Raw genomic sequence first — 15,940 nt, forward strand, 5'->3', positions numbered from 1 at the left:
TTTCGGCTAAGTCAGATTGTGTCTTTCTGCACTAAGGCTGTTGTTGAACCAATGTTTAAAGTCTTTGGAAGATATTCTTTTTAGTTGTAAAGAAGGTCAAGGATGTTTAAAATTAAGGTATTGTAGTAGTCTGTGAGGAACGTGGAAATCTACAATGTCCATCAGGAAGTTGCTACTGAGGGCGGTCAGATCATTAAGGTTTACGTCCACAGAAAACTTTTACATTGTTTAGGTATCTTTAGCTGCGACTTTTTAGAACTCACTGCTTCTGAGATAAGGAAGGTGACATGGTGGTGATCTCTCCATTCACAAGGGTCAATTGATTCAAGTCGGATGTTACTCATTTTTGCAAGGATTAAAGTCATGGTCTCGCCCTTATTGTGTGTAGGACTGTCCCAAATTTAGATCACCTCGAGGATTGACAGAAAGGTTTTAAAGCGGTTGACTGCATGGTCATTCAGGTCTTTCCAGTGTAGGTTGAAGTCCCCAAGGAAGATCTAGGTAACTTGAGGATCAGAGTAGGTTTAGATGAGTTACATAGTTTGTTCAATGAAAGGTTGGTTGTCTCCTGGTGGATGGTAGATCACATGAAGTTTTCAAATATATCTGTTGTTGCTAGCAATATCAATGCATAGCTATTGGCAAGTGGGAAGAGCAGTGGTGTCTGACAGTTTCACAGAGAGGGTGTTATGGTAGAAGCAGACTATCCCACCACATGACCTACAAGCTCTAGTAAGTCTAGTATAGGAGCAGATGCATCGTTTAGCCATGTTTCTGTAATGATAACAGGGTCGAACTCATGTGAGGATGAGGTCAGAGATATATGGCGTGTATCTAAAAGCTAATCTGCAGTTGAGGAGCATGTATTTCCGGGGGAGTTTTGGTGTTAACTGAGGGAGATGATGTGATGTTAATACGCTTAAGATTGACTTTGTTTATGGTTCTGGAATTGTGTCTAAGTTCTTGTGTGTGGATTAGGAGGAATAGTTTGGAGTTCGTCTAGAATGTCTGTGTCGGTATCTTTAGTAGGGTTTTAAGTGAGGAAGAGGGCGGAAATGTTACTGTCAGTAAGTTGCCTGTTCAGTCTCAATGGTTGAGAAGGGGTGTTAGGGGAGGGTATGGTTTTCCAACTAAGATGAGGAGAATAAGGAAGGTGGCCTCACACAAAACGTTTGCGGCATGGGCACCAGTAAATCATCGGGGGACCTGTTGGGCTTTTGACTGACCACCATCTATATACGCCAGAAAACACACCTGGTATGTATTTAACAGAATATAATGAATCGATCTTTGCTGCCAACTTTCTCTCACTGCCTCTTTACTTCACCATCCCCCAGCAACACGAACACTGAAGTGCAAAGGGCATTCAGGCAGGAGGGGACTCAAGGTCATACATTATTGAAAAGGCAACTGACTGCAGAGCTGGAGGTGCGCCCCCCTCTCCTGTTACTCTTTGTAGATTTCAAAGGGTGGACTGCAGAGACAATCCTTGGAGCTGGGGGGTGGGTCTTTTTCTGAGATGGGCAGACACACTGCATTTGGCACTGGTGGTGGGAATGGTTTGGTACTGAAGGGAAGCCCTCTGCCTTAGAGAAATTTAGAAACAATGCATTACACAATGGTGTTGGGAATGGTTTGTGAATGAGAAAAGCTTTCCATTTTATTTCTGATGTGTGCAGACATACTGCATTAAGCTTCGGTGCGTGGATTGGGGGGGTAGGGATAAAGGAACCACTTGTCTCTGTGGCACAAACATACTGTGCAAGACCGTGGGATTAGCCTTTAGCCAGTGAGCTATGCATACACAATGTATTAGGCTGTTATGCTGGAAATAAGTGGTCAGTAAAGTAACCATTTTTGATTGGGTTTCTCTTAAATGCATGTGCCACAGAGATGCTTCCTCTGCTCCCAACTATATAGTTGTGGAGCAGATCTCACTCTTTATCTGGGGTACTTTTTTATCTGTGAGAGTGGGAGGGACTGTCCTTTTCTATCTTCCCTCACCTGTGTGGAAGCACAGTACGTCTTCATTTGAACGTGCCAAGCACACACCCACATCATTTCTCCTCAACCCTTAACCTCCCCCTCACTTGTCTCTGGGGAGGTTAAGACCTCCTCTCATATGAGTCCTCTTTCTCACCATCTTTAAAGTAACTTTAGAACACACCTATACAATGTTTTTGTCAATTTGTCTGTGGTGTTTTCATTCCCCAACTATGTCCAGAGGTCCCTTACTTCTGAAGGTACTCTCGAGCCTCCTTTTCTCTCTGGACTTGTTGGAACCTCGTTACCACCTTTGATCATTTCTCACATTAATCTCTCTTGAAACTGTAGACCAACCTCATGCTTTCAACCTTGTGGTAAATTATGCCCTCCTCTCCAATTCACCAATTTATCCCATATATGAGGTTTTGTATGTATAGCTTATGACTCCAGTTGCTGTTAAGGTTCTACTACTTATCTACAACTGTATGCCTTTACTTTTGCAGGTGCATGGAGGCCAACTGAGTTTCTTTAGCAGGTTCAATTGAGTGTTTTCCATTACCACATACACCAATATCCATCTCTTACCTTTGTGGGTGCTGTAGAGTGCTGCGAAGGTCACCATGAAGAAGGTAGTGGAGTACTTGCCGGCATTGAGTAGGTGAGGAAATGCACGTTTGCTATCACGGTACCGGCGCAGGCACTGTATGAAACGCAGCCATGCTGGGATGCACTGCACCACAGCACGTACACCATATGAGTAACTGTGACACACCGGATAAGCTGCAGAGAAAGAGGAAATGGGTCCAATAAGAGGAGGCACAGGGCCAAGCAGCCACAAAAAAATGCAAAGGAACTTGGTCACCATCCATAAGATTAAATCATCAATTACCAAAAAGCATGCATTTTAGAAGCATACAATTCCACAGGACCAAGACGCCATTGAGTGTGCCACTGTAGTGGAGCAAGAGTTTGAGGGGAGGAGCCCTCAAATGGGAGACGGATGGCTGGGGTGTGGTTGGAGAGCAAGGCGCACACTGAAGTTCCTAGATGCAGATGTTGGTGTGAAGAGAGGGGCGAGGGTGTTAAGCACTTTTTTGAAATCTTCACAGAAAGGCAATGTTAAGATTGATTCTCTTGTTGCGGGAGGAAGGGGAAGAGTGTTGAGGATGATTCAAGAAAAGAAACCTATAGCTTCTTGTGCAAATGGGCAGATCAAGAGAGTCTACCTCAAAATACTGAACAGCCTTCCCAAAAATAGGAAGTAGTAGGTGTGAGGGTGTTGTGGTTGATATGGATTAGTTACTTACCTGTAATCCTAGTTCTCTTCCAGGGGTATCCTCATCAAAGTCATAAGCATTAGAATATTCCCGCCCATGCGCGGGACCCCGGAAACACTATATTATATGTGCCCCACATATTATATACACATATATATATATATACATATATATAAAAACATGCAATAGCAGCCAAAGCACATCAGAGCTGGAATATGCTGTGAAGAATTTCCACCATACATGAATAATATGCATTAGAAACATGAGAAACAACACAAAAGATTGTTTTAGAACTGTTTTAATGCTTAGGCAGCAGTAGAAATTCTTATAACACCCTGAAAGCATAGAAAGCTCACAGGCTGCATTGCAAACACACAGTCTAAAAAGACTGAAAAGCTAACCTGTAGCTGAATACCAAAAAACTGACACCGTGCCTCTAAGGCACCCATGACCCCCTGTATCCCATCATGCCTCAGGGGTGACAGTTAGGTCAGTTGTTCTTTTCGGAGACTGAAACAAACCCAGTAACAAAATAGGTTAACAATATCTCCTTATTAAAGAATATCCTTTGCCCGGGGAGGCGGGAGGGTTGCTTATGACTTTGATGAGGATACCCCTGGAAGAGAACTAGGATTACAGGTAAGTAACTAATCCTTCTCTTCCAGGGGATCCTCATCAATAGTCATAAGCATTAGAATAGAATAGCGAGCCTCTCCTCATCCCTGCGGGCAAAGGACTGACAAGACAGTAATCTCATCAACAAGCCTGAGCAGCCTATAGGCTACCCAAACAGATTTCTCAAGGAGGCTTGCCCTACTTGAGTATCGGCCCTGGAATCAGATTCGAGACAGTAATGTCTCGTAAATGTATGAACTGATTTCCAGGTTGCAGCTTTGCATATTTCTGACATTGGAATGTCATGTAAGAAAGCTACTGTAGCAGCTTTCCCTCTAGTGGAATGCGCTTTGGGTGACACCAATAAAGGCTTGCCTGCAAGCTGATAGGCCAATTTAATGCAAGAGACAATCCATCTGGAGATGGACATCTTGGCCGCTGGAAAACCCGTCCTCATTGAACCATAGTTCACAAACAGTTGATCAGTTTTCCTGATCCCTTTAGTCTTTTCCAAATAGAACTTCAGCACTCTCTAAGATCCAAGGAGTGCAGTGACCTCTCGGCTGGGGTTGTAGGATTTGGAAAAAACGAAGGGAGAGAAATGGACTGATTTATATGAAAATCAGAAACCACTTTAGGCAAGAAAGATGGATGAGCCCTTAGGGCTACTCTGTTGTGGTGGAAAACAGTATATGGTTCCTTCGCACAGAGCGCTTGTATCTCGCTAACTCTGCGAGCTGAGGTAATCGCCACCAAAAAGGCCGCCTTCCAAGAGAGATGTTGCAAAGAGGCCTTGTGGATGGGCTCGAAAGGAGGTGACATTAACCTGGATAAAACAAGGTTCAACTCCCAAGAAAGAGAAGGATTTCGCACAGGGGGATAAACTTTTTTCAACCCCTGGAGGAAGTCCTTAACCACCGGAACCTGAAAGAAAGAGATCTGATCAAGTGATTTCCTGTACGCCACTATGGCTGACAAATGCACTCTAATAGAAGCATATTTCAAACCAGAAGTTGCCAAGGAAAGGAGGTATGGCAGGATTACCTCCTCCTGCCCTTTAGTTGGATCCAAGTGATGATCCCTACACAAATGTAGAACCTTTTCCACTTGAACGCATAAGACGCTCTCGTGGAAGGCCTCTTAGCCTCCTTTAAAATCTGCATACAGTCGGGAGGCAGATTCAAATGTCCATATTGCAGGACCTCAGGTGCCATGCTGTGCAGGTCCAATGATGAGAGGTTGGGATGCAGTATTCTCCCGTTCATCTTGCTCAAAAGGTTCGGTTTGCAAGGAAGTCGTCTGTGTGGACACACAGACAGATGCAGCAGGTCCGGGTACCACCACTGACGTGGCCAATCCGGAGCTATCAAGATCATCTCCATGTCCGACCTGAGGAGCTTGGAAACCACCTTCGGAATCAGAGGCAGGGGAGGAAACTCGTAAGCAAACGTTCCCGACCAATCCATTAGGAGAGCGTTCCCCTGCGTCCCTGGCCGGTGGAATCTGGACGCGAAGGCGTTGCATTTTGCGTTTTCTTCGTCCGCAAACAAGTCTATGGCTGGACGACCCCAACAACGAAAAAGCTCTTCTACCACTTTGTCGTTTAGCACCCAGTCTGGCTGATCTTCGAAGTGCCTGTTGAGTGCGTCTGCTTTGATGTTTAACTCGCCTGGAAGGTGCACCGCCACCACTGAAAGGTTTCGAGAGAGAAGCCAGTGCCAGATGGATTAAGCCTCCCGGGAGAGAAGGCGAGATCGTGTGCCTCCTTGTTTGTTCAGATAGAACATGGTGGTTGTATTGTCTGTCTGAACTAAGACTGAGTGGGACTCGATCGCTGGAAGAAAAGCTTTGAAAGCTAGAAACACCGCTCTGAGCTCCAGCATGTTTATGTGGTACGTCTGCTCCTGTGCAGACCACCGACCCTGAATCTGGAGGCGACCCATGTGCGCTCCCCAGCCTTGAAGAGAGGCATCTGTCACTATAGACTGGGTGGGTAGTGGCTGATGAAAAGGTAGTCCTACCAGCACATTCCGAGTCCGAGTCCACCATTTGATGGCATCCTTCGCTGTCTGGGAAAGAGAGATACGATCTTCCCACCGCCCTGTCGCCTGGTCCCACTGGTCTTCGAGAGCCTGTTGTAGAGGGCGCATTCTCAGCCTGGCGTTCGGGATGAGAAAAATGCAGGACGCCATGGAACCCAGCAGGGAGGCTACCTGTCGGACTGTCGGAAGCAGAGACTCTAATAGAATCACACACTTCTGCCTCATGGAAAAAAAGTCTCTCCTCCGAAGGAAACGCTTTTCCCAATTTTGTGTCCAGAACGGAGCCTAGGTAGTGGATGGACTGTGTTGGCCGCTGGACTGACTTCTCCAGGTTCACATGGAGACCGAGCCTGTGCAACTGGTGTAGACAAAGTTGCAGATCTTGCGCCACCTGCACCGGAGACGTGCCCTTTAGGAGCCAGTCGTCCAGGTATGGGTAAATGAAAAGCCCCTTCTTGTGAATAAAAGCCGCTACCACTGCCATGCATTTGGTGAAGACTCGTGGTGCGGACTTGAGTCCGAAGGGTAGCACCTTGTTCTGGTAGTGTTTGCTTCCTACGACAAACCTCAAGTATTTGCGATGCTGCAGAGCAATCGGAATGTGGAAGTATGCATCTTGCAGATCCACCGAACACATCCAATCTCCGGCTTGAAGATGTGGGCATATTTGGTGAAGAGCTAACATGCGGAACTTCTCTCTGACGATGACCTTGTTGAGGAGACGCAGATCTAGTATAGGCCTGAACTTGTCCTCCTGATCTTTTTTGGGGACAAGAAAGTATCTTGAGTAGACTCCCTTTCCTCTTTGAGAGGGAGGAACTTCCTCTACAGCTCTTTTTTGTAGGAGGACTGCCACTTCTCTGCGGAGCAAGCTCAGCTGGTGAGGGCAAGAGGTCTTTGGAGGAAAGCTTTTCGGGAGCGCACAGAAACGTAGCCTGTATCCATTGCGCAGTATATTCAGCACCCACTGATCTTTTGTGATGCTGACCCACTCTGTCAGGTGTTGTGAAGCACTTCCTCCCACTGGAGTGGGCAACGGTGCCAGAGGAAGCCACTGATCAAGCCTTTCCTCCTCTCGTGGTGGTAGAGGACTGCTGGTGACCTCCTCTACCTCTGTTGGATTTGCCTCGGAACTGTGATTTTCCTTCGTTCTTATTCTGGGACCACTGAGGGATTTGAACCCTCTGTTGAGCCCCTCTCCCCCTGTTGGTCTTGAAGCGGCGTTTGAACTCTTTCTTCTTCTCCAAACCCACCGCTTTCACCGTGTCCAGTTCAGTCTTCATACGGGTCATCTCTTCGTCAGCATGTTCTCCGAAGAGAGAGGAACCCGAAAAGGGAAGATTAAGGATGCGATGCTGAGCATCCGGCTTCAGCCCTGTGAGGCGCAACCAAGCTGACCTTCAGGCACAAACCCCATGTGAGTAGGAATGTGCCGCAAGCACTGCACCATCCGCTGCTGTGCTTATCAACTGGTTCGCCACCAAACATCCTTCAGTCACAGTTTCTTCGAAGTCCTTCTGGTCATCCTTTGGCAGTTTGGACTTGAACCTTTCCATGGAGTCCCATAAGGCTCTGTCGTATCTACCCAGCAGTGCGGCCGCACTGGAGACCTTCAGCGTGGAGGCAGCTGAATTGCAAACTTTGCGACCCCACGAGTCCTGAGATTTGCTGTCCTTATCTGGAGGGACTGAAGAGGAAGCAGCAACTGCATGTGTCTTCCTCGCCGCTGCCACTATCACAGAGTCTGCTGGAGGGTCAGATTTTACAAAAACTGGGTCAGAAGAAGCCGGTTTGTATTTTTTCTGTATGCGGGCTGGCACCGCTCTGATGGCTGCCGGAGTTAGGAAAACGTCCTTGACCGGTTCCATAATCCCCGGGACTAAAGGCAGCAGCGGACGAGAGATAGATTTTTTGTGCAAAGTTTCAAAAATAACTGTCGTAGTAACCTGGGGGACAGACATTTCAATGCTCAGCTTCTGAGCTCCTCTTTGCAGGACATCCAGATAAGTGCCGATGTCATCGACTGGAGAAGATCTGGAAGTAGGACTATCCGTCAAATTGGGAGAATAATCCCTCTTGGAAGACCTAGTCGAAGAAGTAGAGGACGTAGACGGAGTTCTGCGATGTTTACGGTGAGCACTGTGTCCCCTCTCACGTGACCTTCTTGGGTGCTCTTCCCTTCTAGGAGAGCGAGATCTAACCGGATCCTGTCTCCTTGGTGAACGAGATCTGACAGGATCTTTTCTGGGAGATCGGGATCTCACCTGATCTTCCGTTCTGGGAGAGTGAGATCTGATTGGTCTTTTCACAGGAGATTTTCTGGGAGGACTACGTCTGTCCACTTCATCCACCAGCCTCTGGAGAGGAGATCTGTGCTGCGGACTGACGTATTCATGCATACGTTTAGTAGCCCCTGAATCTCGCCAATGGTCCAATGACTTATACCATCTGGGAGACAGTCTGACCTCCGCAGCCGAAGGATCTGGCTGACGCACAGGAGATCCGAGAACAGGACTTCTGGACCTCGAAGATGTTGTTGAGGGGCCAGAAGACTGTGAAGAAGAATGGCGAGAACCTGACTCTTTAACCATGATCATAGAGGAATGTCTCGACGTCGAACGCTCTGGCGTCGTACGTTTTCTCGACGTCGAATGCTTTCGGGGAGTCGGCGGATCCAGCAATCTCGACCTTGAATGCCTCGACGGCGATCGATGCGAGGATCTATGTTCTCTCGACGTCGAGTGGTGATGACCAGTCGTCGACGGAGCCCTCTGTCTCGACGTCGAACGGCTATGACCAGTCGTCGACGGAGCCCTCTGTCTCGACGTCGAACGGCGATGACCAGCCGTCGACGGAGCCCTCTGTCTCGACATTGAATGTTTGTGCGACGACGGCGGAGGGGTATTGGTCACCCTCGACGACGAACGTGGACGAAACGTCGACGGAGACTGCGTCCTCGACGCCGATCGACGTTCTACTGTCGACGGCGGAGGGGTCTTGGTCCTTGACGCCGAACGTCGTTTTTTAGATGACGGCGGAGGGGTCACACTTCTCGACGCCGGTGGCCGCCTGGATGACGACGGCGGAGGAGTGACCTCCCTCGACGCCGATCGGAAGGGCCTTGGAACTCGACGCCGACCGTCGCCCGGTTGACGGCGGCGGAGTCTTATCTCTCGACGCCGGTCGGCGCCCGGTTGACGACGGCGGAGGGGATTTCGACGACGGAGCTGGATTCTTCGACGTCGTCGACGTACCTGGTCTTCTTTTCGACGGCGAGCCCGCCGTCGACGGTAGTTTTGACAATGAATGACCCACTGGTGGTTCTTTCCTCAGCGCCAAGCCTGACGCTGAAGTTGAAGGGTGAGAAGACTTCTCTTTTGAAGATGTTCTAGCCTTCTTGGAGCCCTTCTTCACCGGAGACCTTCCTCTGGATGACCTGTGAGCCAGGCCATAGATGAGAATTCTCTCCCTGTCTTTGAGAGTTCTTCCTGACAGGTGCTCGCAGTGAGGACAGGTGCCTGGATCATGTTCTTCAGGCAGACACAGGATACAAACGTCGTGGTTGTCTGATTTTGCCTTCTTGTTGCCACAAGAAGGGCATTTGTCAAAAAGTGAAGGCATTCTCAGCTGAAAATGCTCACTAAAAAGACAAAAAAAGACAGATTATTACTTGACTTGATGTAAAATGTCAAAGTAATAGAAAAAGTTGTTAAGAATGAAGTAATTTTCTGTCAGAAAACAGAAAATTAGTGGAGCTGTGTTACCAGGATCCTTCCTGAAGGAGCCGGAAAGAACAACTGACCTAACTGTCACCCCTGAGGCATGATGGGATACAGGGGGTCATGGGTGCCTTAGAGGCACAGTGTCAGTTTTTTGGTATTCAGCTACAGGTTAGCTTTTCAGTCTTTTTAGACTGTGTGTTTGCAATGCAGCCTGGGAGCTTTCTATGCTTTCAGGGTGTTATAAGAATTTCTACTGCTGCCTAAGCATTAAAACAGTTCTAAAACAATCTTTTGTGTTATTTCTCATGTTTCTAATGCATATTATTCATGTATGGTGGACATTCTTCACATCATATTCCAGCTCTGATGTGATTTGGCTGCTATTATATATATATATATATATATATATATATATATATATATATATATATATGAGTATATAATATAAGGGGCACATATAATATAGTGTTTCCGGGGTCCCGCGCATGGGCGGGAATATTCTAATGCTTATGACTATTGATGAGGATCCCCTGGAAGAGAAAGAGGGTTACAGGTGTTGCAAAATCATTGGGTGAATCCAGGTTTCCGCCAAGGTGATGAAGTCTCAGAGGATGAAGTCCACATTAGATAAGTCCACGGGGAAGACAGAACGGTGGGAGTGGGTATCTTAGTACTCGGGTAAGAAGACAGTTCTGTCTCTTATTGATCTGGCATACCACATGTAGGATATGGCAGTCCAGTGGTGGGGCAGTTTCTGTATCAGGGCACAAGTTAGTAAGACACTAAATCTGGAGGGGATGAAAAGCTTAGTGGCTTATGTTTAGGTCTGAGACTTATTGTTATGTTCCTAAAACCATGGCACAATGGGTATGGACAGTAAGAAGGGAAAAGTGGGCAGTGAGGGGAGCAATATACAGGGGGAATGTGGTGATAGAGGAATGTGTCAGTAGTGGGAGATGGGTAGTAAAGATGGAGGGGATAAACAGAGCAGGTAACATTTGTGAGCAACACAATTTCACCTCAAAGTGATTGATCAGTGAGCAGGTCTGAAATGTGAGCTAGTGGGGGTAAAAGACTCACTGGTGCATGTGCTGGGGCGTGAGGGAGATGAGTGATCAAGTAGGTGCTTGTTTTATAATAAAAGGAAAGAAGGAAGAGAAAGTAATGGACCGGGCAGTGACCAGTGTGTGGACTGGCCTCTGCTGGGTCTGGGTCTCTGCTTTCTGAGCTCCTTGTCATAAGTAGAGCATCAACATGGAAAGTTATTAAAGGTTTCGGTAGCATTGCTGATGGGCTAATACTGCCCTGTCTGTGACACTATTCAGATGTGTGGCAGCTGGAGCTGCAGTTTTTTTCCACAGATTCTGATCTCCGTCTGAGAAACCTGAAGTGTCTGAGTTTCGGGGGCTGGTCACACTACACCATGGCTTTTTAATTCCTTGTGGGTTATGGAGTCAACTTCTAGTGTAGAAAAAGAGGTTTTCTGTCTACCTGGTGCCTGAATTATGAAAGAAGAACTTCTATAACCTGAAAACACCACTTGCACAATGAAGGTCATGTATGAATTGGTTCACTGCTTACATTAAAAGGAATAACTTACTCATTTCAAGTCCAGGTTATCATTTTCATACAAACAAACATTACCAAATATGCATACTAAAGACTTCCAAATCCAAGAAGGCTGGGGTGACATGAAGCACCCTCCATTGTGTCTCTGAGAGCAAATCCAGTGCACTAAGACCGATAAATGGGGGTATATCGAATCAATAATGGAGGTCGGGAAAGTAATTCCCTTTGCTAAATTACCAAAAGGGTACGGCCTAGACATTCGGGATTCTGATAACACAAAGGCTAAGAAGCCTGGCTGAATGAATTCCTAGACAGTTACACAAACTTGGAAACTAATGGTGACAAAAATTTTGACTCTAAATGTATATATTTACTACCATCTTTCCTCATGCAAGAGGAACATCTAAAAGAAATCTCCAAGAGGGATTCGTCTTGCAAAAAGAGTTGTCACTATAGGTGAAAACTAACTAACAACAAGGCATTCCTAGGGGGCACTAAATATAGATACACATTTATTGAAGAATCGTGATTATACAGGATGCAGTCAGGCCTATAATTGGCTTCATTGTGGTCACAAAGATTTCTGTCTTCCCAAAGAATCACATATGCAAGTAGAAAGGCCACATCAATGGAAAAGCCTAACCGTTTTTGCCCAAAAGTCCTTCACTGGTGACATTAACATTTTTAAAGAGCAAAAAATAATGAGACCCTCAGAGAGCAGCTACCTACACTAACTTGAGAGACATAAGACGTGCATTGAAGGAAACTGTTCAGGACCCTCCTGTGGATAATGAGGTCTATTTCAAAGCTTGTACATTCACAGAAGGATCAGTACTAGTCAACTTTCTCCTCCCTCGACCATGCAACTTGTGGCTGAACTACTAGACCACCACCTGTCACTGAACATTTTATACGTGAGCTACTGTTGAACATAGTTCCAGTCCTATCCACAAGCTAGAATATCCTCTCCTACTTCCCCACAAAAGCAGCCACCACAACCATTTGACAACTCGCAGTCCTACGTCACCGGATGTCACCGAACCTTTATACATGTAATTGCAACGCGGTCCTTGTGAAAGTGAAAAAGTGCACTTACACAAATATTTATATTCTGGCACATAAATCTGCTGCACTCCAGGAACGGTTTACTTGATTTTATTACCGCATACCACAGCTACACTGATGCAGCTGTAATGGAATAAAGTAAACAATTCCCGAAGTGCAGTACCGTCCATCCGTCCGTCTGTCCATCCATCACCAGCAACTGTTAATGATCTATTCACAGGTGACTAACTGTTGCACATTTCTCCTGTGCCATCCATTGGCTAGAACCCTCTCTCCAACTACCACCATGAGTATCATCACAGTCATTTAATCACTCACTCTCCTGAGCTTCTTATTAACAATGAATTTTTGTGTAGATAAATACCACTAGTCACTGACATCTTCCTACTTCTCTCACAGTCAAACCTCTTTCAAGCACCATCAGCTATCAACGTCACATTACATCACTTATGGAAAACATTCTGTCACTGAACCTCTGGACAGACCCAGCAGCTATCAATCAATGTAAACATGTCTTGTCATTGGAACTTCCATTGGAAATGATAATTTTTTCAGGAGTACTACTAAAAAATGTGTTTATGTTTATGGGCCTTTGTTCCTTTAATCATCTTTAAGGTGGGGCACTGTCAGCTTCTTTCCCTCTGTGCCCGGGCTGTAATAGGACGCGGGCAAAGGGATTTCCTAACTTACATTGGGCACGCCCCCAAGCAAATGAGCGAATGCCCGCTGAAGATAAGAGCTGGCGCTTTATGTGCACCAGTGCAATTGGTATTACAGAAGGGGCCGCACAAGCGTCTGAAGCCCCTTCTGTAATACTAAAGTGCCCCGGGGAGTGCAAAGCGGGCACAAATGCTTGTTGCTGCTCTGGGGCACTTTGTGTAATATGGCCTTTGGTGTCTTCTCAGGTGTAAAACAAGTATATTACTACAGGTGTGAGGAATTCCTAGTAGCTGACATTCAGGATATATCGCTTGGGGTCAAGGACAACAAGTTTTCATGTTCATGTTTTTCACTGGGAAGGTAAACCCCAAGCCTGGGAGCACAACCATTTTGGCTGCCAGTTTCACTGTATGGATCCGTGAATGAGGACTGCCTTCCTCTAACCCAAGGTTTGCGTCCATATGTATAAGTGTCCAAACTTGCATCTATGATTAATTAATGCAAAGGCTATACTAATAAGGTGAGCTCTGAAAATGCAGTGAGTCATTAGCGACAGTAGGGATATCATAAAAATGTGCACACCTTTGCAAAATAGAACAATTTAGGCTATTTGCAATGCTCACAGAATGTTCCCTGCTTATGCACAAATGCCTGCAAAAGCATGAAAACGAGATTGGTTGAGTCTTTGTTTTTAAAATAAAACGTACACACAAAAATTGCAAACAGAAGAAAAGTTCTGCTAAACTATTGTGCAATTATAGATACCACTTATCTGGGACATCATTTAGTAAAACGGGTTGGATGCATGCCACGAATTAGAAATCGGATTAATAATGGAGAATCAGTTTAAAAGCATTTTGGACATCATTGTGGGTAACATCAAATAAAATTAGGTATCCAATACTTAAAGTTAAAAAAAATGCATCTGCAGTTATATGTCTTTGAACTGGTCCTAATTTACGAATTTCTTTTACTTTATAACACTTTATTTTCACAATTGCCAAATCATTGCATATAACCTAGTAAAAAAGCCACAGGAGAATATCTAACTAGCAGCATATGAAGGGAGACATTCATGGTGTTCAAAATACTAAGTGTTCGACATAAACTAGTAGTCCACATCCATAACTTACAAGCAGCATGTAGTTCAAGGAGACACAACCATAGGAAACGCACAAGTCCCGGGACCTAAGCAAGTGACAATCCATATCTCCACATGTATAAAAGGTAATGGGAGACATCAATTACAATTGATTGAGCAGTGTCTGACCTTAATATCCTTGTTGCAGTTTTATAGTCCCCGATGCCCAGATTTCGATACAGCGGCAAAATTAATTTCCTCCTGTGTACATAATAATGCAGACAAAATACAGGGCATTTCCTGGCCTCAGGGCAAAAGGGATAACTCAACTCTGATTCGGCATGGGGTCGATACCGCTTCACAGTAAATATTCGAAGTGGCAAAGTCCCGATGCGGAACTTAATGTAGTGTGATCTGGCAGTGGTAGGGTAATTTCCCTCCATGTACTCTGCCAGATGGCGAGTGTCTTTAAATTCCATAAAAGCCAAGGTCAGGGAGCCAACCCTTCCAGTTCTGTGAAGTCCACCATCAGCATGTCTCCAGTACATCTCCTTGAGCGTGGACTACCATACAATACATTTCTGGGTGAGCCCACATATTCTCAAACCCAATCTCTACTACACAAAGGTTTTATATGCCCCAGCCGTGGGATCCCAGCAGCCCCAGGGAGTTTTAATATTTCTTCTAAGCCCATCCAAAAGGGCAATAGGTCCACGGAGGTCCTGATCCTCCTCCAATACAGCAAGGGTCTGCGTCTTGCTCTGAGGACAAGGGAGTTGGATACTAAGATCCAGCCGGAGTGGGCCGAGTAGGGCACCGGCAGGGAGATTAGTGAGGAGTTGTATAAACGATTCTCCATCAGTTCAATGTAATTTATATTGTCATACCCCCAGTGTTCCTCACCATATACCAGGTGGAGCCTCCTAAACACATCAACTAAATATTTCAGAATGCCCATGTCAGTCAAAACCTTCCACAAGGCCTCCCTTGGAACTGAGTCAAACGCTGATCGAAGGTTAACAAAAATTACATAGAGGCGCCCACCTTCCAACATGACATATATCCTATAGATTAGTCGAATTGAAGCACTTGGTTGGTGGTACTGGTCCCAGCCCTGAATCCACCTAGCAAAGTGGTCAAAACTTTTATGTCCTCCATCCAAACGTGTAATCTGTTCAACAGAATTCGACTAAAGAGCTTCTGCGAGCTGTCGCTAAGACAAATAGGGAGGTAGTTGTATGGAAAAGACCTAAGGCCACTTTTATAAGTTGGGACAATTTCAGTCCCTGCCCAATTCTGGGGCATGGTAAGACCATTCATATTATTAAAATAAAGGGAAAGGTAGGGGCTCCAGATCTCCTACTTTTTAAACAGGTCCTCTGGTACCTTTTCAAGTCCCAGCACTTTACCTGGGTTAATTTAATCGATAGTGATGGTACCTGCACTCACAGTAATAGGGCAAGAAGCACAATCAGCCTGGTAGGTCAAAACAACCCCAGATTGAACAATGGATAAGTTGCCTTCCTCTAATCATTTCACTGGGGTGGCCAAACCATCTACAAGACTGGACAAGGTAACACCTTTAAATGCCCCGCTGACAGAACACACTACAATGCCAGCGAGCAGCGAATAGGGCCAGCTAATTCAACCTCAGATCACACACGTAGGGTTCTGTAAAATGATCACCATGAGCAGCGGCTGCAAAATCTGGGCCCTTGTTAGCCACTATTTGCAAATAGGAGCGATGGTCTTGATTGCAACCAATAATGCCTCCCATTTGGCCACTTCATGATATCACTTGACCTTACCTAGCGCAACTTTATAGGAAGCTCTAGCTTCTTGGATTGTAGCTCTAGTCCCACCTTTAATAGCAGCTATTAAGGCATGCCTAACTAGTTAACATGACTTGGTGTACCATTTGGC

The 15,940-nt window shown here is 45.8% G+C and overlaps 1 protein-coding gene across 1 annotated transcript in view; it reads right to left on the reverse strand.

Moving 5' to 3' along the window:
• Positions 1–15,940, reverse strand: part of XPR1 (xenotropic and polytropic retrovirus receptor 1) — a 577,436-nt gene that overhangs the window by 136,902 nt on the left and 424,594 nt on the right. Inside the window, exon 11 of the mRNA XM_078643514.1 lies at positions 2,572–2,766. Within this exon, the coding sequence (XP_078499640.1) occupies positions 2,572–2,766 (195 nt within the window). The remainder of the gene's footprint in view (positions 1–2,571; positions 2,767–15,940) is intronic.

The sequence above is a fragment of the Lissotriton helveticus genome, chromosome 1_1, assembly GCF_964261635.1.
Source record: "Lissotriton helveticus chromosome 1_1, aLisHel1.1, whole genome shotgun sequence".
In the NCBI taxonomy this organism is placed as follows: Eukaryota; Metazoa; Chordata; class Amphibia; order Caudata; family Salamandridae; genus Lissotriton; species Lissotriton helveticus.